This window comes from Notolepis coatsorum (genome assembly GCF_963971535.1).
Source record: "Notolepis coatsorum genome assembly, chromosome: 7".
Classification (NCBI taxonomy): domain Eukaryota; kingdom Metazoa; phylum Chordata; class Actinopteri; order Aulopiformes; family Paralepididae; genus Notolepis; species Notolepis coatsorum.
In genome coordinates, this window is record NC_140171.1 from 154,712,853 (window position 1) to 154,739,401 (window position 26,549).

General features: G+C 41.4%; 1 protein-coding gene across 3 annotated transcripts in view; it reads right to left on the reverse strand.

Annotated features, from left to right (window-relative positions):
• Nucleotides 1-26,549, reverse strand: part of LOC311231378 (uncharacterized protein) — a 159,911-nt gene that overhangs the window by 84,483 nt on the left and 48,879 nt on the right. For 2 of the 3 annotated variants that reach the window (XM_084317951.1, XM_084317949.1), the window contains exon 6: nucleotides 18,691-18,804. In XM_084317951.1, the coding sequence (XP_084174077.1) occupies nucleotides 18,691-18,804 (114 nt within the window). Of the gene's footprint in view, nucleotides 1-74; nucleotides 164-515; nucleotides 575-18,690; nucleotides 18,805-26,549 lie in introns of those variants that run through there. The other variant, XM_084317950.1, reaches the window with a different exon arrangement.

A 26,549-nucleotide genomic window follows, 5' to 3' on the forward strand; every position in this document is an offset into this window, starting at 1 on the left:
TTCCCACACTGGTCACAGGAGTAGGGCTTCTCTCCTGTGTGAATTCTCTGGTGTCTTTGCAGACTATTCAGATGACTAAAGCTCTTCCCACACTGGTCACAGGAGAGACCTTTTCTTCCATCCAAGCCTCTTGGTTTCTTCCCAGGCCTGACAGGACAGCTATCTGGATGGAGAAGAGTGTCAGTGGAAGGACAGATTTGGTGATTTCATTCAGCTTTAATTTCCATGTAAGAGGTTTATAATTGTACGTAGCTGTGTTTTAGAGTGGTCTACAGTTCTAGACTTAAACTACTTTGTTTCAAGCACCAGTTAGTCAACAGTTTCTGGAGCAGGAGTGGTTACATCATGGCTATGGTTAAGGTCCGTTTAAATTTAGTCCGGGACTAAAGCCCCTTTTGTAATGTTTCTTTCTGGCAATGAAGAAACTGGGGTTCTTTCAATATTATTTATTCAGGTACTGGTAGCAAGTAGTATACAGGTCAGCATCAAACAGGAACAGGTGTCACATTACTTACTAGTGCCCCTGATAAGTGTGATACTGTTGGCGCTTATGTAGCCTGGTAGACGGTGCCATCTAGTGGTTAATATAAATCACATCACGTATCACAACACCTTTAGTCTCAGGTTATTACAGATTTAAGTGTCACCTTATGGATAAAATCTTACATCACACTATGGGAATGTTCATATCTCTGTAACTGTTGTGAAGGATCAGATTAAACCGAATATATATATTTATTTATGGATATATATTTAATAGTATTTGTATATCGTTTGATATCCCTTGTATATTCCTTGTACATATACACTGAATATCCCTTTAGTCTACTAACAGCCCATAATAGTTTCATTCTACCATTGGACAAGAACCTGGCGCCAGCAGCCAAGCCCCTTGGTTCAAGTTCAATCGTGCCGACGAACATGTCGTTACAAGCCCGGTTCCGCGTAGGAATACGTCTGGCGAAATACGAATGGTACTATTTGTTCACAGCGCATATATATATGGCGCAAGTAAAGTAGAACTTTCTTTTAGTCCATTAGTCCTTTACCCTCCAACCTAGTAACAGACGTGAAGCCTCACCCACGGCCCACGTGTGGTGCAGTATGGCCTACTTGGCCTCAGAATAGGCATTGAGACATCGTGTGGATTAATAGTTGAATTGTCATAGTTTGGCACTATACCGTCGAGTGGGACGTATTTCTATTAAGTTAATAATAGTCTATTATATGGTGCATCGTTCGGTTAGAGTTATAGAGTGAGCAGTACCCCCATCGTTCCTGGCGTTATCTAGAGTCTTAACCAGGCTGGGCAGACCACGTGTGGTGCTTTCATCCGAGGAGTTCTGGGCCAGGACGAGTGGACCTGTACATTGGATTACTTTACCCGGACGACGGCGAGCCCTACACGGCTTGGATTATCTACTTGCTTTGGGTGCTTTGATTATGCCATGGATAACAGCCAACACTGCTGAGTGTTGGAACTACCCCCCCGAGAGGAGTCCAGGTGAGACGGCGCTCTACCCCGAGTGAGGTCGCCTCACGTCTCTTCGTTGTGGACCGGCAGCTATCGTCTACAAGAGGGCCCAGCTGTATTCATCTGTGGACCGAGGTTCTGTGGGCACCGTGTTCAGCACTCTGAATTCTCCCAAGAAATCGTTGGCCAGATGGGATATCGCCGGCGGCTCTCCTAACCCCCCCCCCCCCTACTGACTTACAACCAGCGGGACCCCCCTTTAGTGTATCCAGCTATAATCATTTAAGTACCATCGCTATAGTTCCCTAAAGAACCAGGTTGCATACTTGCTCCCTGCGTAACCAGAGATTGGACATTCAATGTTGATTTGCCTACGAATACTCATTTGCCTTACAAGTGCATTCAAATCATAAATGTCATTAAGTGAACGTTGTATATACCCTTTGCTATATAAAATATTCGATTTATACATTTGTGTGGACTTCGTTTCATGGTGGGAAAGTGTTCATCATATCTATATCATGTACTGTGTGGCCAGTAGTTAAAGTACATAAACGGTAGTGGTTTAATGATACCATACTTATCAATACAGTCAGGGAATTGTACCCCTCAGTTACAGTAACAATATAGTATGTTTTCTGTAAATTGGATGAAACATTTGTCCACAAAATAACCACATAATCCATGACTACTGTATAAGATATTTAACTAAATGGTGATTTCATTGGATGTGCACTGTTAATTAATGCTTGTATATCTTATCGTGTGTTGTCATGTTTGTTTATATGTTTGTTTATATAAAGAAAAAAGAAAAATCCATGACTACTTTTGAATAATCCTGAATTTAAACTAAATACAAATTAAAGGCATTTTCTCTTTTTATTTGGAAGCAACGTTGAACAGAACATGATGCTCATGTTTCTTACTACAGACCCAGAACCATGTACTGAATACCTCTTCACCTACGACTGAAATCCTGTACATGGCACCAACACTAGGGCTGCAACTAACCATTATTTTGTTACCGATTCATCAAACTATTAACACTTTAATCGCCGTTGACGCTGGAACACGTCATTCCCCGCCATGCTCATTCTGCCGAAGACGCTGGACAGCGTCTTTGATATCAATATTTAAAAAAATCTGTGATCGAAATCATATTTCTCCCCCGGAGACATGAGATGTACTGGTGAGCCCCTATCAACTCTCTAACGGTTCAAGAGCGCCATCTGGTGGCCGATCGGCGGAACGCCCAGGGAAGAAACAGGAAGTGGAAGCTGGTGCTCATTTCAATTTGGTCCGATCACTCGGTAATAGTCCCAGGACTTGAGCTGATCACGACGGATAGTGATCCGTTACCAATAACTCGATAAACAACATGATTTGGACGTATATACTATTATACAACCTGGAAATGGATTGGATATTTCGACATCCCATAATAGAAAAAATTCTGTTCCACGCTCATCTCCCAACGGCGAGAGGAAGCTATGGTGAGTTTCAGCGTTATTTTGTAATGTCTTCTATATTAACTGCTCTAATGATCATATCACCCACACTAGATGAATGATATAACGTTGCCCACGGAATTATAAACGACCCCCCCCCCCATCCGGTCATCATCAGATCATACGTAGTCATTTCTAGAAGTACGTCCATTTGAAATTTTTTATCTCGCACAGATTCCTACCAAACTGTATTTGATCATCAATATAATGCATTTAGGGCTATAAATCAAGTTCTGGAGAAAGCTGCAGAAAACGATAAAAACATACTTTAGACCGTATTTTAGTATGAATATGTGAATGAAAAAGTATAACGTTGCTACACCCTGAACAATAGATATAAGACGTTGAATGGGCCATAGTAATGTCAATTTAGCAATCAAATTTAAAAAGTTATAGCCCTGCAAAGAAGGGGAACTTCTCCATGTTAAATAGGGCTGGCGAGGGATGGTAAATTATGAATTTAACCCCGGCAATCAAAGTGTTAATTTACCAGAAAAACAACAATTGATTCTATATGTCATTTAATATTTTTAAATGTTTTACTAGTATCTGTCAAAGGCCACAGCCAGCGTGACCAAAGAATGATGACCTCTCGGACATATGAGGGATCACCCCCTACCAGATTCTGGTCGGAGTACCAGAATCCTAAACGACCACACCGCGCGCCAGACGCAAGACGGAGAGGGTCCCAGCACTATGTGAAACCATACTCCAGAAACACTGAAAATTAAACATATATCTGTTTGAATCAATGTATTAGATTAACTTGTTAATAGAATAAGTATGGCCCTGATTTTAAGCGCCGAGCTGGAAGTCAGTGATTATGAAAGATGTCTGTTGTATTCTTTTTCCCTACTTGTGTAAAACTGTAAAAACTATAACTATAGACTGTAAAACTGTAACTTGTGTAAACCACAATATATTATACAACCCTAAAGAAAGAGAACCTCTGGTATGTGAGCCGTTGGAATGGGGCCTCTGTATATGACCTTGCAGAGCTGAGAAGCAAGGCGGCACATTTTAACCCTTGCCTGCCCTGTCAAAAGGGAAAAGCCATTATACATTTAGAACATTACATGTAGGATGTATGATGTATGAGGGTTTTACACATGTATGATGTGGAAAAACATATCAACCAAAGTTTAAAGTATATGAGTACTGTATTGTACATCCATACATATAGGCTATATATTTCTTTCTTTCTTGCTTGCAACATGCAGTGCGGTATTAGGGATTTTCCCAACACAAATTAATCTGTTACTTTTTCTAGTTACAGTAACGAAGGGATGGAAGAGGAGTGGTCATTATTACGTATTGTACACTGATTGGGACTGTACTATCAAGAGGGGTGTGTAATCTTATGACGAATTCTGTATTATATAAACACCCTGTAAAGCGAGGAGGGGTTTCTTTTTTACTTTGACTTGAGGCCTTTTTTGCTGTAAGAGATCCTATGATAATTGTGCATTATTTTGTAACTCTTCTCTTTATAATTAAAACTTCATTTTTGAACTGGAACATCTCTTCTCGTTATTCTTCCTAATACCGGTAAGCCACAAGTGACTACTTCTTTTAGCTTTTTTAGCTATTCTTTTAGCTCTAAGATCTGGTTGAGCGCTGTACTGGAACCTGGTCTTAGCAGTTTTGGAAGATACTTCTCCCTATGATGGTATCTGTCACTGTTTTTTAGCTTTTTAGTTATTCTTTTAGCTCTAAGATCTGGTTGAGCGTTGTACTGGAACCTGGTCTTAGCAGTTTTGGAAGATACTTCTCCCTATGATGGTATCTGTCACTGTTTTTTAGCCTTTCTAGCTATTCATTAGCTCCTAAGATGGTATTCTGTCACTGTCTAAATGTTAGATTTACAAAGCTGTACTTGATGTTTAGCTCATCTTACAAAGAGCATAATATATAATATTATTGTCAGTCGGGGAGACACATGACATAAAAATACTTCATTCATTATGTATAGATCTTAGGTATAATATGTACAGATGTCTGTCTTTTCTCTAAAATAGCGTAGAGGACAAAATAATTTGTAATCTATTTCATTCAATGTTAAGGGGGTTTCCTGACAGCAAACATTTGAACAATTACCTCCTCCATATAAGCTGTGTGAGATGTACACTCACCAGTCCCCTATGGATATACGAGGGAAGGATTATCACTTGATTAATTGTAACCCTATTTGAACACTCTCAAGTAGATTTACTAAGGAAAGGATTATCAATAAATCTTGCTTGCTAAATAAAATATAGACCTTGCAACTCCTATCAAGGTTAACACCTTGACGCGAGGGGACAGGGCGAGCATACAGTATCTCCGTCTTCGATGAACCCATCAGATTCATAGGGGTTTGAAAGTCTCGGCCTTGCAGGACGCTGTGGAGGCCGGACGAGCAGATCACTGATTGATGGGCTTATCAAACTGAACGGGTATACTGGCGCTTAATACAGTATCCTTATGCCGGCACGCCTGGCATTTTCATCCGGTCCGCTGCCCCAACCAGGAGCAATTCAACTGGCCTGTGATGGAAATCAAGCGCACCTCGTGCAAATGTCCCGACTTTAAGCAAACGCAGAGCGTTATCTGCACCTGCATCGTGTTGTTGTTGTTGAATAAAATCCACCTGCTTTCATTGACTAGTAGAGGAGGACCCAATATTTAGTCTTCAGTTGTACCTTGTGTCTTTATCAGGGATGTGATTGCCCCTTAACACATTCAGGGCCATTGGGATGAGTCTAATTAATATCAAGAGGACCGGGGAATGTAAACAAACATGGGGCTGTTTGTAGAGCTAAATCTATACTTTATCGTATTGCTATCTGTCCATTCTCATTGTCAATTGAGTCCATAAACCATCCCTTCAGAATGGCTTAAAGAAATATTTTTTTTCATCAATAGGTTCTCATTTTATAGCGTCTTGAATATAAGCGTTATATCGGATTTGGTCTAGTATATTTCCTGGAAGCCGAGATACAGGGCTAATAGCTAATAACGTTAAATCCAAGGGCATTTTGGTTATAGATACGCTACAGTTAAAACTCAAACTGCATATGATCGGTACGATCCTCACGCATGTATGCATAAAAGGGGGGGGGGGGGGGGGGGGGGCGGGGGACGTCGTTTCTGAAGATCGATTACCAATAACCGTGTCTCATTAGCCACATAGGCCGAACGCCTGGTTGGCTATCAAAACAAGGCCCGATCGGGATGTACTTTAAGTGAAAAAGATCTTACCGTGGTCCGGTGGGATCGCCCCGAGCATTTCCCCATTATCGATCGCCATCTGGTAGATCGGTATGTCCATTGGCTGATGATAAATCCCCTTATTGCATGGTGAAATCTGCGATGCAAAACGTAATCCAAGCTACTATGCTGCACATCCAGAATCCTGCTACTGGAAACTAAAAAAAAAGTTTATTTTTTTATTTTTATAAACACCCTATTTGAATGAATAAACACATTTTATTTGTATATATTGAACTGTTCACAGGGAAGAGGAAGGTGGGAGAGGAAAGGGACAAAGAAAATGAATCAAATATATCAGTTTCGCCCGAAAAAATTTGAAGGGGGTCATCTTGACCACTCCCAAGTCATCCTGGCTCAAACACTAACGTTAGGACCTTATCTTTTCTTCTTTGCAACCAGATTGTGCAACACCTGTAACCGCCTCCTCTCGAAGTCTTGCCTACTGCGAAGGGCTGCAGTTGGACTAATGGACTCTTTTGCTTTTCTTTTGCTCTCAGGTCGATTTTGAGAATGAAGGTGGTGACATTTCTCCATCTCAGCTTCTTGGTTATGTCTAGGTTGGCTTCTGTACCACCTTATAACTAAGACATACATTTGTGGCAGAGGCAGAGAATTGACTAAATAAACTAGCTGCATAGGTGGCATAATAAACTGTAAACGACATACACATTTGCACTGAACATTATACCTTTGTCCGTTTGCCATTTTATTATAAAACCAGCCTATCTTATATTACGCGCAACCAATGCGTCTATCAGCCCTTTCTGTGGAGCGCACTGGACTATTGAGAAACAATAGGAATTTTTCATTAGTTCTCCCAGTCCACGTGACCATTTCTAGCATTTCCATTGGCTATAGTGACAGACATAGATATATGATAAATGGATAGATACAGCGGATTAGATGCAGTCCAGGGAAAACAACCAATCTAGATATTTCAAGATTCTATGCTTTACATCCGCGCATTCTATGAGAGATGCACAAACATTTTAGATGACAATCGATTCCGATACAATAAAGCAAGTCTTTATCACAAACAAATCCAAAGATATTTAATGTTTTACAAAACATGTCTAGTGTTGCGCCCGGCTTTAGAGGGTTAAAAGCCTAATTGTATTTTTTATTTAGTTAATAAATGTCTCGTTGTAATTCCTTATATACCTAATGTAGCGCATCTTCTTGAAGCAGATTCAGCTTTTTTTGCTCTGATTTGACTTCAGTTTAATTGCATTGTTACTGTTCACATGTGTGGTGCCGTCACAGTCATATATATATATTAGTAAAGATAAAGTTTGAATGACTTACTGAACTGGTGTTTTAATTTTACACCACACTGCTTGTTTGTTATTTCAGCACCAGGCGCTGTCCACCGACTTTTTTCATGTTGAGCAAGCGCTACATTGCACCTCGCTGCCTAACTGTTATTCACTCTAGTAGAGTACCTGCACAACAACATGTCTGGCAATACCACAGGAGCTGGCTTGAGCTGGGTAGTGTCGTTTTTCTAAATTCCAAAGCCCATCGAAAGCCCTGGGTCTCCTCTCCTCATACGACTACAAACAAAAAGGCTGCGTACATTTCCTAGCGTCGATATTCGACTGTTTCCGACTAGATTTCCCAAACTCATATTTCACTAATAACACTTTAACCTATTGGTAAACAAACGTATTGCTGAAAATATACACTTTGACTGCTGTTTTGACAGCAGGGTTAGGGTCCTTACTCTTGGCCACATTTGAGGAAAAGAAACACAGATGGATTTATGGCGTGATGTCATTTGCGGTCCACCACCGGACCACTCGGGCTTAAGAGGTACTAGAGTAGGTTTTATAGTTTACGAACACATTGTAGTCCAGAGTTCTCCACAGTGCTTAGAGTTAGGGTGTCTTCTCATTAGGAACAGGTGCTCCGCTCCGTCCTCGCTCCGTCCTTGAGTGCGAACTCCCCCCCTCCCTCTGGTTTGCGTACACACTGCAGTCTTGGTTCGCTCCCAGCCAGGCACAATTGAGGAGAGCAACTCTCTATAGTCTATTCATTTCTGAATGAACCAAAACAGTTACATTTTCGCTGTACCTCGGGAAGTAATGTACCAGCTAAACCTACACGATGGGTTAGATACAGGTGGGATTTTGGATACTTTTCCTACACTAAAAACATTATGGCCATGCCGCGCGCTAACCACATAGATTACAGACAGATAGACAAAACATATAACGAACAACGTAAAAGATAATATGCATATATACTTGATCGCTATAGTCCCGCTGAACACAACTAGTCACAACAACGTCGGGCGCTTTGGACGGGCTAACGGGCCACATTACTGTGGACAACGGAGGGATCACTGGTTGGTTTTGGATTATGCTGTCCACTGACTGCATCAAACCACGGAAAAGATATTAAAGCCTCATCTTCTTCACTTTTTAGCTCGACATTGTTAACCGATTGTTGTACCCGTGCACACACATTTTCTAATAACAGCATTATTAGACATGCCAATAACGAAAGACGTGCTGGTCGCGCTGGAGAAAAACCAAATTGGATGTTGCGTGTCTTTTACTGTTATTTGTTATTCCAATATGCCTTTGTATCTGGATAACCAATGAACGGATTTTGACGAGGCCGGTAGCGTTATTTCGGGGATATTGGTATCTATAGTCTGGTATAGTTTTCATCCACGAAAAATGGAGGCTCTAATTATTATTATTCATAGAGACTCTCGAGCAATAATAATTATTACAGCCTCCATTTTTCGTTCAATCTGCACGGTGATCGATTGAATGAAAATTGTATTAACAGATTGCAGAATGGGTACAATACAGTACGGCTCAATACACACAATTGTTAAGGGGATGCAGACCAGAGAAAGACTTTCGTCTTGTTTACATCAGGGTACCCCATTTTCAATTCATAATGAATTGTAAGTAAGGGTGCAACTTGCTCCGTGCAATCCATTCTTTGTAGTCTCTGACTGGTTGGCCACCCCTGGTCTAGACTGTATGACATAATGTATTTCCCCCCCCCCCCAAATGTATCCAACAGTAGCGGAGATTGCGCTCGTCACCAATGCAAGAGGCTGCGGTCTCGACTCCCGGAGTCAGCATTGCTTGAGGCTTGGGCTGATCGTCATACTAACTCGTTTGGCTGGGTTAGGAGGAGGGCAAGTCATGGGTGGGAAACTGGCGTTGTGGACAGCGACGCCTACAGGTCAGGTCTGGGCGCCTGCTCACCTCCCACGCGTTACACTTCACCAATGACAGTCCTCGCTGCCAGGTGAAAAAAGAGTCACTGGCTGTCGCCGCACATGTCGGAGGAAGCGTACGGATGACTTCAGGGTTCCCTTGTACCGACCGGCCAATCACGAGTATAGTCGGGTTTTAATCGTTATTTCTTTTATTAGCGATATCCATTCATTTTCATCCATCCAGCCTAATGTTATCGTTGGGAATGTGTCTGAGCTAGCAAAAGGGCAAACACCGCAGCCTACGCCTTCCAGCAGGTATTGCACTCCACTGGGAATGGTGTAGTTTCTTTTCTGGGACGATCCGAGCCGTGCAGGGTTTAGGTGCTCAGGTGAGGTAGGCAGATACAACGATGCATTGGAACAGTAACCCCGCCCACCCGTCATTGTGAAGCGGTCGGTAATGTGGTACGGACCTCCGTGAGCATTATTTGGAATGGCGATCAGATAATTGGATTATTTCTTTTGCATTACATCAGATACAAGGTAAGAACACTATATATAAATTTTATCGTTGATCCGATATTTATTTCTACTGTTTTCCGTTGGGTGCGCGCCGGTCTAAACCACATTGCATGCTTGCACGAGGAAGGATAATAATGATGATCTAGCGTTGATTTCAGGAAGATTCGATAATCAGGCGAAAAATTACGTGTTTAGTGTATTCCACTAAAACGCTATTATCGCGACTTTCTCTGGAATTACTCAGAAGCACCCAAAGTTATACTCATATTCAAAAGGCTATAAAACGGAAATGTACTGGAGAAAAAACAATCCGTTTTGTACATGTTGACTGGATGCAACTAACTGATAATCGACGGGGTGTATTAGACCCATAGCTATAATATAAGATATATTTTAAGGACTCGCAAATCTCGCAGTCCCCCCATTGACTTACAGCGGTGGCATACTAGCGCCATCTTGTGGATTAAGCGATGGCGCAGAATGAGTTAATGAAATATGAGTTTAGGAATTGTATTCAAAAGATCGCAAATTTCGACCGGAAATAAATCCGAGTGGCCATTTTGCTGTAGTCATTATGTTGAAGGAAAGACGGGGCTTTCAATGAGAGTTGCAATTTCGAAAAACTACATCTCCTAGGCAATGTTCCCCCTAAGCTGCGCCCGTGCGCGCGGGCGCACATGGCAAAACGCTCCCACGCACATCTGAAATCTGTTGTGCACAGAAACGTTTGTGTAAAATATGCATGTAGTTAAATTGACTGGCGCGTTGCACCGAATACTACGGTAACCTGTTGCGTGTGACGTTACCAAGAGAAGCCTCGCTTTCAGTGCTTTGTGGGCGTCGCTACTGCGCTCTCACACAGACACACACAACAGAGCAGGAAGCACAGATCCGACCAGCATCGCTGGCTCCTCACAATGCAAACGCGAAAATGTACATTACAGATGAACTGCAGAGAAAATTCCCAATTTATCGTCCCGGGCGAGACTAATTGGAAGCGGAGTGCAACGAGTGCAAAGCTTGACCATATGTTTCTGTGTCTAATAAAGGTGCTGGCGATCTCAAAGCTCACATGGACACAGAAAAACATTACAAACAAAGCAATGCGAGGCAAGAGTTTGATGGCAAAGTTGACCGAATTGATTGAAGAATGCAGCTATACAGAGAGAGAAAGAAAATAATTGAAAACTATTTTGATGCCTCAAAATGATGTTTTGGTTTGATAAGATGCTTATGATACAATCATTCTAAGGATTATGTGTGTAATAAATTAGTTTAGTACACTAATTGCAACAAATCTGAAACTGCATAGTGCACTTTTAAATTAGTATCTTTGTGAGATTACCGTTTTATAATATACATTACATTGAAAAGATACAAAGATATATTTTTTAAAGCTGGATTTTCTAATACAGAAGAGGTATTATTTAGAACATTACTTTTTTCTTGTTATTTATTTTGTCCAGTAAGACTTGAAAATATATATTATTTTGTCATAGGTTGATTTAGTTATTTTCTTGAGATTTGTCAGATAGATTACTTTAGGCATAATACAGCATGTTGAGTAACTTTGGTTATAGAGAGATATTATTTTGTATTATAAAATTATATAAACAATAATTTTATATCAATACAGAGGAGGCATACTTTAAATATATTATAATGATAAGGCATCTTTGAGTAAACTTTGAGTATCATTAAGTATCTTGAGGCTGAAGGCAGAGTGTCCTCTTTAAAAAAGAAAATCACAATATGGTCACCCTTGAAGTCGCATTATAATTCACTTAATAAAATAATGACGAGTCAGCCTCCTAAAAAGACAAAAGTTAGTGACACGACTCACACCAAAGTAAGGACTTTGCTCTGTATCGTCAATTAGTGGTCAAATAGATATTTGATTAAGGACTATAATATGCCTTTTTGTATTATTTCTCTGTATATCAGCAAAATGTATATATTTTAAATTTTTTATGTTAGACATTGAGGGAAATTAAGATTCTCAGATTTTTCACAAACTGCCGCTTATCAACTAACCTGTTAATTGGCAGGTGATGTATGCTGCTCAGTAGTTGCTGATGTCTGCTCAGGAGGTTTGAGTGTTTGCTCAGACCGAAAATAAATTAGAGGGAACATTGCTCCTAGGGTTCTCCAGCTTTCTGGAATCAAATGACTTCCTGATTATTATTTTTTATTTCTCAGGATTATATACCACAAAACTGAACGTTATTGGCATAGTTTGGAGCACAGTTATTGTGTCTACCTTCTGTGAACATTTAGCAACAATCGCTGTCGCAAACGGATTCAAAATGGCGGACCTGTAGCAAAAATAAAAAGCTAACTGTATTTAGAGTAGATTTCATTCTCGGTTCTTCATGCACGCCTGGTGATACTAAATCCAAATTGAACTCTGTCATTGGAACGAGTAGATTTGTCCCGATCCATAAATGTGCAACATCGCTATAATAAGGTCATTTATAGGCCTGCTATTCTATATTCTATAATAATATTTCAAATTGCATGGGTCCGGATCATAGCTGTCAACATTGGGATTTGAAAAAAACTGGATATTTCGCCCCGCCCCCTCCCAATGTAGTCTCCTTCCCCTCGTATGTATATTATATATATATATATATATTGTCTGCACTGCGCAGCCGTGGAATCGTGATGCCATAGATTTAGAATAGATAGAAAGGGCACATTGTGGTGTATCATAATTAATTTGTTGAATACAATAGGATTTTTATAACGTTGACACAAATTAAAGAATATTTACACTAAGTTCTCTTTTACCTCGTATTTAATTCATTCATTAAATTAATTGTAGGCACTGTTTATATTGTACATAGTCCTGTGTGTTGTATATTGTGTCCTATGTTACTTGTGTTTATTGTTTCTTTTTATATACACCGTGGGAAGGGGGGCACGTAATTGAATTTTTCTGTATGTCTTGCACAAATTGGAAAATGACAAAGTTGACACTAATTGTAATGTTAAAAACGGATACTGCTGTAATATGAAGTTAAATTCTACCATGCCTCAATGTATCAACTTTAAACATATGTTAATGTTAGAAATGTTAATTTCCATTATTTCCACCATGTGCAACATTTCCTAAGAACAGCAATGTCCATTCTATCTACTCCAAATCTGTGCTATGAGCTCAATTCTCCCGGTGCATGCAGAAGTAGAATTGCTGTCTTGTTTTGGATGAATGAGTAGAAATGAAAAACGGAAATCTTCTTTTATAAAAGTAGTTTTGACATGTGAATGATATAGATAAAGATATTGTTTCATTGTGTATTGATTAACTTTACATTTGCTCTTCATTCATATTACAAAAGTTATTCTGGCACGTCTAATACAGCAATGGATTATGGGTAAATGCAACGTTAAAGCAGTGCCAATGTAAGTGTAGGAGCCATTTCATTTGATTTAATAGTTTTTGACTAAATAGCGCCGCCACTGGTCGCCTCGTAAAATGGCACCATGGTCCTCCTATTAATTATGGCCCTGCTGTGTGTAGGGACACGCCAGACGAGAAACAGATTTTCAACCGCTCGCTTGCTACACACACACAGCGCAGATTGATGAATGAATGAAAGACTGAAAGAAAGACTTTGTTTAGAATCATTATGAGTTTATTTGAAACCCTTTTGCTGCGCCTGTTTGTTTTGAAACCTTTTTAGTACAAGTCTGGAGCCGGTTTTGTTTCATTTGTTTGCCCCGTTATTATTTGAAACTTTTACACAACTCCTTCCATAAAACTCAACCGGTTCGAACCCATCAGATGCAACCAACCAAACAACATTCAAACAGTGAGTAACAAGACAGCCCAAGTCAATGTGGTGTGAGCGAGTTAAAGACGTATTCTGGCTTAGATAGGCAAATTGAGCCTACAGTAAGACTGACTTTACATTAAACGAATGACAATAATATAGTATAAATTAGTATTTCTGATTATTTGATTGTCAGTAACAGAATTCGTATTGAACACTAAAAACACTTATCAGCCCGATCGGTATAAAAGCATTGCAGGATCAAGCTAAAATTGACGTCAGATAGTCCTTACCTGTGATCGGGAGTATTCCAAAAATAATATTCCAATTGTTTGATCGCCATCTGGTACATCCGATGTCCATTTGGTCCATGGCATAACCCACCACAACATATGGATCAGGGATATTTGACGCGCTTCAATGGAACCGGGAGAACCGCTCCATTCGCCCGACAAGGAAAAGTGAAACCGGAGACATTTGGCCATTACACAGGCCAAGATACAAGGTTTCAAAGGGTGCTCGATACTGCCGTCTAGCTGGATGCGGCCGGTATTGCACTTTGGTGAACTCCGACTAATTTCCTATGGTAACACCAAGGTCCCTGGATGAATAATGAATACAAATATCCAAAAAAAAAAGGAAAAACGATAAAATAACGAGTATACTCTGTGTTCAAGCGTCGGCTCCCAATAAAGAGTAAACTCGTTGTTGGCGGAGAATGAGTTAAGCAAGCCTAGTAAATAGACACAATATTTCTGACACTGGGAATACATTCACTCAGGTCCATAGATGTCCCTAGATACCAAGAACATGCAAATGGACCTTGTAGAAGTGGAGCAATCTTCCATTTATTTAGGTATGTATTTTAGGCGGATTTTCAGAAAATAGGGCTCCGGGCGTTAAAAGGTTAACAGAGGAGCGCCCCTCTGGGCGGACACACACACACAATATGGCATATCCATTGCATTTTGTGTCATTCATTCATTTGTCTGTTACTCAATAGTTCTGAAATAACTTCATTCATCAGTAGTACCGAATTTCTCAGTTCCCCACTTGATATAATTAATCAAAATGTCCAATCTACAGGGTGGCTGGGTGGCGCAGCGGTCTAAGCGCTCATCACCAACGCGTGAGACACCGGTATCGAATCCGGCTGTCAGCGTTGCCTCCGGCTTGGGCCGGCCGTCATACTGACTCAATTGGCAGTCAGCGGGAGGGGAGTCGATGGGTGGTAATCTGGTCGTTGTAAACAGCGACTCCTACAGGTCGGTCAGGCGCCTGCACAGCAAGGACAGGAGATGTCGAGGGTAGTGTGAGCCTCCCACACGTTACACCTCGCCAATAAGAGTCCGCGCTGGCAGGTGAAAAGAAGTGGCTGGCTGACTCCGCATGTATCGGAGGGGACATGCGATAGATTCTTCAACCTTCCCTACGACCGACCAGTGGGGGGCACATGCGAGCAATGATCAAGACAGGGGAGGGGGGAATTGGCACGACTAAATTTGGGAGAAAAACAGAAAAAGGAGAAAAAGTGGATACATTTTTTTATTCCAATCTACCTAATTTAATTTGCTCATAATAGCCTACTGCTGTATAACAGTACATGGACAAACAATGTTCCATGATTTTATTAAAACTCATAACACTATAACTGCCTACAAATGACTATTGAGCTGCGAGCCCCTCTAGTACGCAGCGCAAAGCAGATCGAATCTCACGTTGTATATTACAATAAAGCAGGTTGAATTCTTTATTTTTTTTAATTTGTATATATATGTAGGCCTGGCCTCCAGATCTATTCATCTTATATTAATCTTTTAACCTCTTAAAATTCTGACGGCCCGCCCCACGTCACATTTACAGCCGTCTGTCGGCATCACACTTTTGAGTGTGACACTTTTGAGCATTCGTGCAACCTTTTTTTTCACCTGGCAGCGAGGGCTCTCATTGGTGAAGCGTAACGCGTGGGAGGTCACGCCGCCCTCACCATTTCCTGCCTTTCGCTGAGCAGGCGCCCAGACCTGACCTGTAGGCGTCGCTGTCCACAACGCCAGATTACCACCCACGACTTCCCTCCCCCTAACTCAGCCAAACGAGTTAGTATGACGACCGGCCCAAGCCGCAGGGCAATGCTGACTCCGGGAGTCGTGACCGCAGCCTCTTGCATTGGTGACAAGCGCAATCTCCGCTACGCCACCCGACCGCCCCTAATAACGTTGATTCTACAGACATCTTCTGAATTAAATCATTATAATAATACTGTAATAAATACAACAAAATATGGCATTCAACCTATGTATTGGTTGAGGGACAATAACGGAGCGATGCCGACAGACGCCGACTGCCCGCAGACGGGCCATCTGAACGTTAATTTGGGATACATAAATTCAGCATTCCAAAGCAATTCGCAGTCATCGTTATTCATCATTTAAAACTATCCAAAGCAATTGAGCACACCAAGCTCTTGGTAAAGGAATCTGAGGGTGCTTTCTCACTAGGCATCCGGGGCCGTTTCCGAGCACGATTGCCCCAAAAGTAGTGTAATGAGAACGCTGCGTTCCGTCCCCGGGGACTGATAACCGGGACCACTTGAAAAGGTGGTTTGGGGAGCGAATCAGCGTGCTAACCTGCTTGCCCAGAATAGAGTTGTATTCATACTTCAATTTTAAAATATTATTTAGGTCCGTTTGGGATTGCGAGTCTGTAACCTGCTCCAAAGAGGGAAGCAGGGTTTCAATTTCAGCCAAGCACCTACTCCCTCTCTTTTCTACGGAAGCCCTAAGAGGCCGTACATTCATACATTTTATTTGCTCCGTTTTCCCGTGATAAAGAGATAATTTAATTTGTTTTCTTGTGATAACGCGATAATTTTCCCGAGATCTTGAGAAAACAAAACGAGTCTATATATTAAATCACTGCAGGAAACATCATTCAGTGTAACAATGTCAGAGGAGCAGGTAGCCCCGTTCGTGACTATGATGCACTCGGTGCATCACAGTCACGAAAAAGGGGCTAAGCAGGAGGATATTGATCACCGCGTCACATCTCTTCAATCAAGGCCTGGCACAGGCTGAAATAGCGTTATGCCTTTCTGTTAGTGTTACAGATAATATATATAGTCATTAATGTGCCTGAAAGTGCAATGAAAGTGAGCTCTCAAAGAGCACCTGGCTACGGGAGGCTGCAACGCGAAACTGGCCCCCGTATGGCCAAACCCCTGCCACCCCCTCCTAATGTACAGTTTCCTCCCCATCCTATGTATATTTTCTGTTAGGATCTCTGTTTAACAGTACTGTATATTTGCATATCTTGTATGTCGCAAATGTAACAGTACTGTGTATACCTGTATGTCATGTACCCCCCTGAAATAAATGAATCCGATTTAATTTGTTTTCTCGTGATAATTATCTCGTTATCACGGGAAAACGGAGTAAATAAAATGTATGAATGTACGGCCTCTAGGGCTTCCATACTTATCAGATATATAATGTGCCCTCTCAATACCACCTTAACAGCGCCGTTATAGTTATAGTACTGTGTTGATTCATTGTGTAATTTTGGAGTTGTTATACTTATAACACTAACGTTACAAACCCCTATTTCCACTGCCGAGTTATGACTGCTCCAGCCACTTAACGTTATGCACGTGTAACTCTGCCGCAGTCTTAAAAAGCTTTGGATATAAAAAATATGAATGTCCAGAGCGCAGGGAGTGCTTATTGTTGCGTCACCTGCGTTATAGGTCATATATACCTTAGGTCGTATATTACCGGGTTGTCAGACACCGCAAGAATCAGCCTCTTCTCTGCCATGATCAGACTCCCACAATGTAGCGTCAGAGACCTCACCGGTATCATTCGTTTCCATGAACTAAATGAGTCAAGCTCTCATTGTTTTTGTCTACCTAAATGTTTACTGGTTACTGTGAGCGATTTGTAGTGCCAAATTAAATTTCCCTCAGGATGAATAAAGTATTTCTATTCTATTCCATCTCATTTGATCGCGAAATGCTTTCTCTGAGAGCAAAGAAGGGTTGAAGCGCCATGCTACACTGTAAAAACTGGGATTGGGGTTAATTCATATTTATTAAATAATTATTAGTAACCTATACATAATAAAAAATACTATGCGCCATTTGAATAGAGCTGAATTCAATGAATTTGAACCATTTATGAATAGCATTTTACACAGTTTTGGTTGAATAAAATGAGCTGATAATCATAAAAGAATTTCCAGATGACGCTCAGTTTTTACAGTGCATAGCGCGTCTGTGGCAGTGTCAGCTTTACCAACATCGGGTGGTTGCTCCCTCAAGTGTGCTTGGGAACGAAAATAAATTGGTAGTGATTGGTAGTGTGAAAGCTGGCCAGCGGGGACTATCACTCTCGTGGACGGGACGGAACGGAGGTAACCGTTCCTAATGAGAAAACGAGAAAAGTACATCAGGCACTCTTGTATAAACCTGGTAGGAGACTCCACTTACTACAGCTTGTATAAACCTGGTAGAAGACTCCACTTACTACAGCTTGTATAAACCTGGTAGGAGACTCCACTTACTACAGCTTGTATAAACCTGGTAGGAGACTCCACTTACTACAGCTTGTATAAACCTGGTAGGAGACTCCACTTACTACAGCTTGTATAAACCTGGTAGAAGACTCCACTTACTACAGCTTGTATAAACCTGGTAGAAGACTCCACTTACTACAGCTTGTATAAACCTGGTAGGAGACTCCACTTACTACAGCTTGTATAATCCTGGTAGGGGACTCCACTTACTATAGCTTGTATAAACCTGGTAGGAGACTCTACTTACTACAGCTTGTATAAACCTGGTAGGAGACTCCACTTACTACAGCTTGTATAAACCTGGTATGAGACTCCACTTACTACAGCTTGTATAAACCTGGTAGGAGACTCCACTTACTACTTGTATTTATGCATAGATGGGGTACGGGTAAAAAGGTAACATACTGGTCTCCTGGTGGTCTGTGGGCTCCTCATTCAGCCCAGTGGACATATCCGTGGGTGAGTCTAGCGTGTCCTGAACCTCCTCTATTTTAATCATCAGTAGGTCACTGGGTGGATCTGGAATAGAGGGAGACAGAAAAAGTATTTACAGTGGCATTAAAAAGTATTATTCCACTTTCTGATTTCTTCTGTAATTACTAGTGGTGGGACTCTATTAAATTTTTTTATCGAATTCATTCGAGACTTTATAGTTAATTAATCTAAATGAATCACATTTTAATCGCCTCCAACCTGCAGCTTCATGAGAGCAATGGTGCCATCGTCTGTAAAAATCAGGTGACTGCAAGTTCTGCAACTAGTGGATGTCCCTCATCCTTGACATAAATCATTTGATGTATAATTAAATCAAAGGAAATTAGTTTGTTTTGGCAAAATTCTTCTGCTCTGTGTCACAATAAATAAATGAATGATGATATGCAATTTAAAACCAAAACTAAGGCCTCAGTATGAGTTTAAGACGTGAACATGGTCATGTTTGTTGAATAAAAAAAAAATAAAAAGTAAAAAAAAAGAATAAAGAAATCCAGATAAAAAAAAAGATTATCCTGATCTTCTGAAAATCACGTTTTCGGCCCCCGATCCCGATTACGTGATCGGATCGGGACATCCCTAATCGGGAATATTCCAAAAATAATATTCCAATTGTTTGATCGCCATCTGGTACATCCGATGTCAATTTGGTCCATGGCATAACCCACCACAACATATGGATCGGGGATATTTGACGCGCTTCAATGGAACCGGGAGAACCGCTCCATTCGCCCGACAAGGAAAAGTGAAACCGGAGACATTTGGCCATTACACAGGCCAAGATACAAGGTTTCAAAGGGTGCTCGATGCGGCCGGTATTGCACTTTGGCGAACTCAGACTCATTTCCTATGGTAACACCAAGGTCCCTGGATGAATAATGAATACAAATATCGGGGAAAAAAAGGAAAAACGATAAAATAACAAGTATACTCGTTGTTGGCGTTCAAGCGTCGGCTCCCAATAAAGAGTAAACTCGTTGTTGGCGGGGAATGAGTTAAGCAAGCCTAGTAATAGACACAACATTTCTGACACTGGGAATACATTCACTCAGGTCCATAGATGTCCCTAGATACCAAGAACATGCAAATGGACCTTGTAGAAGTGGAGCAATCTTCCATTTATTTAGGTATGTATTTTAGGCGGATTTTCAGAAAATAGGGCTCCGGGCGTTAAAAGGTTAACAGAGGAGCGCCCCTCTGGGCGGACACACACACACAATATGGCATATCCATTGCATTTTGTGTCATTCATTCATTTGTCTGTTACTCAATAGTTCTGAAATAACTTCATTCATCAGTAGTACCGAATTTCTCAGTTCCCCGCTTGATATAATTAATCAAAATGTCCAATCTACAGGGTGGCTGGGTGGCGCAGCGGTCTAAGCGCTCGTCACCAACGTGTGAGACACCGGTATCGAATCCGGCTGTCAGCGTTGCCTCCGGCTTGGTCCGGCCGTCATACTGACTCAATTGGCAGAGTCAGCGGGAGGGGAGTCAATGGGTGGTAATCTGGTCGTTGTAAACAGCGACTCCTACAGGTCGGTCAGGCGCCTGCACAGCAAGAACAGGAGATGTCGAGGGTAGTGTGAGCCTCCCACACGTTACACCTCGCCAATGAGAGTCCGTGCTGGCAGGTGAAAAGAAGTGGCTGGCTGACTCTGCATGTATCGGAGGGGACATGCGGTAGATTGTTCAACCCTCCCTATGACGACCAGTGGGGGGCACATGCAAGCAACGATCAAGACAGGGGAGGGGGGAATTGGCACGACAAAATTTGGGAGAAAAACAGAAGGAGAAAAAGTGGATACAAAAAATGTATTCCAATCTACCTAATTTAATTTGCTCATAATAGCCTACTGCTGAATAACTACATGGACAAACAATTATGTTCCATGATTTTATTAAAACTCATAACACTAACTGCCTACAAATGGTTATTGAGCTGCGAGCCCCTCACGCAGCAGCGCAGCGCAAAGCAGATCGAATCTCACGTTGTATATTACAATAAAGGAGGTTGAATTCTTTATATATATGTAGGCCTGGCCTCCAGATCTATTCATCTTATATTAATCTTTTAACATCTTAAAATTCCGACAGCCCGCCCCACGTCACCGCACATTTACAGCCGTCTGTCGGCATCACGTTTTGAGTGATGGTTGCATCACGCAATTGCTCGCGTTTGCATTTAAATTAAACATTCCAGAGGGGGATCATGGGGGGATCAAAACCTTGTAGGCTTTTGACCGTGCTACGTGCATGGCACCCTGCTGATGATTACGCAGCGCGAATACTCATGATGCTTATTGACTGAGGCTTGTAGTTGTAGTCGCGTGTGTTCTTAAAAGGGGAACTATTTTACTATTTCTTTCACTATTTGGGCACTTTTACACAATTCATGTGAGTCTATGGAACACCTAGTTGTTAAAAAAAAATAAAGAATGCATTGTTTTGTATTTCTAATCAAGTACTCAAAAACCGCATTTTTCTACCTCAAGATCTTAAGCCGTTTTGAGGCTGGGCTCCAACCACTGTGTGGCCTGGTGCCAACTGCCACATCAACTGCCACATTATTATTAGGGGTGGGAATCACCAGTTTCATCATGATACGATACGATATCGATTCTTTGGACAACGATACGATATTTGCCGATATCACAAAGTCTCTCACGATACAATACGATTAGATTCAGGTGCCTGCAATCGATATGAGATGATATCATATGCCCATTTAACACAATCAGTAACATTTAGATCAACTAAAAAACGGTAACGAAAATATCATTTGACATTTGTATTTTTGAGCTCTTCCAGACATTTAAAGGAAAATCAATCTATTGTTTTTAATACAAATAGACCTCCTGTTCACTGTAAAGTGCCACGTTTTGATATATTGAGCTTTAAACTTTAAGCTCCATTTTTTGGAACTCAAAACTCACAACCTAAAACCCCTCCCTACCTCCCTCTCCCAAACCGTTCCTACAACAATTTGTTGATGTTGCATGATCATGTATAGGCCTACATTTATTATGTATTATATTGTTTATGTTTAAATAACATTTAAACATCAAACTCCTCTGACCTCATCTGGTCTTTCCAAAGACGCGCGCACACACACACACAGAAAGGGAGAATGCTATGCTGTAACGTCTACACACACGGAGCTACTGCTGTTGTTCTTGGGCGGATATGAGACTCGCCACAGGATTTTCAAAATAAGAGTATCGATATGAATCGATCTTATTACATTGCATCGATCCGATTCGATCGTTGATAATTACATCGATGTATCGATCTGGATCGATGTATCGTCCCACCCCTAATTATTATGGAGCTGAGAAATCTCTGACATTACAGATATGCACATTTTCAGATGACTCAGTTCAGTAAGGGTGAATATTGTGAGAGGAGAATTGGAAGAATGCGCCAATATGAGAATTAGAGACATAGATCCTGTTAATATAAGTCCACATAGCTAAGAAACAATGGTAAACACTGAAAAAGGCCATTTATAAGATAGTTCCCCTTTAACACATTGACTGCCAGCCATTGTACCCATCAAAGTACCCAGTCTGCCACCGTTGAAAGCCTATGGAGATGTTTACCTTCTTTGCAGGGCTATAACTTTTAAAATTGTATTGCTATATTGACATTACTATGGCCCATTCAACATCGATTATCTATCGTTCCGGATGTGGGAACATTATATTGTTTCATTCATACATTGTTGTGTTAATACCGTCTTGAATATAAGTATGTTTATAAGCTTTTCTGCTGTAATTCCCAAAACGCTGTTAACGCCTCATGTGTAATAACGTTGATTATTATTTTTTTTTTTTTCTGATTTTCTATTTTTCTCCCCATCCCAATTGTTGTCGTTATGCCAATTCCCCCCCTCCCCTACCAGGGATCGAAATTGCGACCGATTTGGGCGCATATGCTACCGAAATTCTATCTGTGCGACCTCAAAATATAATTGGGAGCATTCGTGCGACCTCCTCGCGTCTATTCGAAACCCAAACGGTGCATGCTTCCGCGTTCGCGTTTTGCGCTCCGATTGGCCACTGACCTACGCTAGTTTTGCCCCCCCCCCCCCGGTATGAGCGTAGAAATAATGTGTGGAGAGCGGAGAGCGAGCCTCGCACACACGCACTTTGAAATGGGTATCACAGTAGTACGCCCTACTGTAGAACATGACATATTAGCATGACATCTGATTTATTAATGCCAATACTAGGGACAAACACAATTGGCACAAGTGTAAATCATGGATTAGTCACTCAGTTTTAACATCTGCCGACTTAGCTCACCTCATTCGTCTGCTGGCTGTGGAGCCTATGATCACAAGTTCAAATCACTCTTGGTTCAAGTTTTTATTTTTTTTACGTTTAATTAATTTATCCACTCTGGTTGGATGGTGTGTATGTATATGTATGTATTGTGCTGTATAATGACAATACATTCACACATTCATAAATAACACTTAGAGAAAAGCTTGTTGTGCACTGTAAACCGTTTTGTTCAATGGGGGATTTTTTTACGTACCGAATACCATGAAACCGCGGTATTTTTGCCCAAGATTATCGTACCCTCAAAACGTCATACCGGCACATGCCTAGTTACACTAGGTAGTGTTGTCAAAAATATCGAAGTATCGATACATATCGATACTGAATATTTAAAAAGGCTTCGATACTCATTTCCCGAAGTACCGATACTTTCTGCAGTATCGGTACCACTGCTGGCGAGTGTTCTACCGCAAGTTGTTGACGCGCTGTTCAGAGCGCTCAGCGTGCTTGCCCCCCCGGCTCCTCCGAGTCCAGCCCTCCCCCTCACAGAGTCACAGAGAGCCGTCTTCTTCAGTTAGTAAACAAACATTTTAGCTGAAGATGGTAAATGCAGAGCCTCCGCAACTTGTGCTTGTGGATAAAGAAAGCAGCAGAAGTGCTGTTTGGAGGTACTTCGGGTTTCAAGTAAACAACGAAGGACAAGCTACAAATGCCCCAATGCTATTTGCAAGCGGTGTTATAGCAGTGCCAGCGCCGATCTCCATAAAGAAATGAAAGAGGTTCGTGACAGCTGCTCTTTCAACGTCACTGTGACTGAAGCATTAAACCATTAACTCTAGTTTAATACATGATACGTTGTCTACTGATGGCGCATAATATCAACAGCTGCTTCGTTGTAACGTTACAGCTACCTAACGTTAGCTACTGCTAGCAGTTAGCCCCCTTAGCTTAGCTGGCCACCGTTATAAATACTGCATGGAAACGGAGTAACGTTAACGTGTAAACGTTATGTCGAGGTCATACAATACTACAGTCGACATAAGGTTAACGTTACCCCGTTTCCACCAAGTGTTTAAATAGCAGCAATCTTGTTGAAAATGTAACATTAATAAAATGCTCCGAGCATAGCCTCTCTCTCTCTCTCTGTCTCTCTCCATCTACCACTACCTCTCTCTCTCTCTCTCTCGCTCTCTCTCTCTCTCTCTCTCTCTCTATCTACCGCTACCTCTCTCTCTCTCTCTATCTACCGATACCTCTCTCTCGCTTGCTCTCGTTATCTTTAAATAAAAACTGTTACTAACTGTTCAGTTTGTGAGGTACATGCAACACAGATTACAGTGTTTACATCTGTCTGCTTGAGAAAATACCATGTTCTGCATTTGCAATAAAAATGATTGAAGTGAGATGAACAGTTATTTTTAAATGTGTGATCTAAAGATAAACAAAGGGTTTTAAAAGTGTTATATTTATCTTCTCTTATAGTACCAGACTCGAAGCTGAGGAGAATCAACCAGCAACAAAAGCTAAATTTGTTAAAAAAAAAATAAATAAAAAAAAAATATATATATATATATATATATTTTTTTTTTGGTATCGAAATGGTATCGAAGTATCGATACTTTTCAAGGTATCGTATCGAAGTCGAAATTCCAGTATCGTGACAACACTACTACTAGGTCTACACTATACTATAGTTTAAGGCTACTTTCACTGTTTTACTGCATTACAGTACTGTTAGTTTTTTTTTTTATCAATAAAAAAATATATTACGTATATTGTTGGTGCTCCTTACATTTTGGTGGGTGCTCCTAAATGTTTGCTGGTGCTCCCAACTTTGAAGCACCAGTGCACCAGTGCTACCAAGTAAAAAAAATTATTTCGAGCCCTGCCTACCTGGTTGTTGTGCGCATGTTCCTCCTACTGGTCGGTACAAGGGAACCCTGAAGTCCACCACATGCTTCCTTCGACACATGTGGAGACAGCCAGTGACTCTTTTTTCACCTGGCAGCGAGGACTCTCATTGGTGAAGCGTAACGCGTGGGAGGTCACGCTGCCCTCACCATTTCCTGCCTTTCGCTGAGCAGGCGCCCACAATGCCAGATTACCACCCACGACTTCCCTCCCCCTAACTCAGCCAAACGAGTTAGTATGACGACCGGCCCAAGCCGCAGGGCAATGCTGACTCCGGGAGTCGTGACCGCAGCCTCTTGCATTGGTGACGAGCGCTATCTCCGCTACGCCACCCGACCGGCCCTAATAACGTTGATTCTACAGACATCTTCTGAATTAAATCATTATAATAATACTGTAATAAATACGACAAAATATGGCATTCAACCTATGTATTGGTTGAGGGACATTAACGGAGCGATGCCGACAGACGCCGACTGCCCGCAGACGGGCCGTCTGAACGTTAATTTGGGATACATAAATTCAGCATTCCAAAGCAATTCGCAGTCATTGTTATTCATCATTTAAAACTATCCAAAGCAATTGAGCACACCAAGCTCTTGGTAAAGGAATCTGAGGGTGCTTTCTCACTAGGCATTCGGGGCCGTTTCCGAGCACGATTGCCCCAAAAGTAGTGTAATGAGAACGCTGCGTTCCGTCCCCGGGGACTGATAACCGGGACCACTTGAAAAGGTGGTTTGGGGAGCGAATCAGCGTGCTAACCTGCTTGCCCAGAATAGAGTTGTATTCATACTTCAATTTTAAAATATTATTTAGGTCCGTTTGGGATTGTGAGTCTGTAACCTGCTCCAACGAGGGAAGCTGTGTTTCAATTTCAGCCAAGCACCTACTCCCTCTCTTTTCTACGGAAGCCCTAAGAGGCCGTACATTCATACATTTTATCTGCTCCGTTTTCCCGTGATAACGAGTTAATTTAATTTGTTTTCTTGTGATAACGCGAACATTTTCTCGAGATCTTGAGAAAACAAAACGAGTCTATATATTAAATCACTGCAGGAAACATCATTCAGTGTCACAATGTCAGAGGAGCAGGTAGCCCCGTTTGTGACTATGATGCACTCGGTGCATCACAGTCACGAAAAAGGGGCTAAGCAGGAGGATATTGATCACCGCGTCACATATCTCTTCAATCAAGGCATGACACAGGCTGAAATAGTGTTATGCCTTTCTGTTAGTGTTACAGATAATATATATAGTCATTAATGTGCCTGAAAGTGCAATGAAAGTGAGCTCTCAAAGAGCACCTGGCTACAGGAGGCTGCAACGCGAAACTGGCCCCCGTATGGCCAAACCCCTGCCACCCCCTCCTAATGTACAGTTTCCTCCCCATCCTATGTATATTTTCTGTTAAGATCTCTGTTTAACAGTACTGTATATTTGCATATCTTGTATGTCGCAAATGTAACAGTACTGTGTATACCTGTATGTCATTGTTTTCTCGTGATAACGCGATAATTATCTCGTTATCACGGGAAAACGGAGTAAATAAAATGTATGAATGTACGGCCTCTAGGG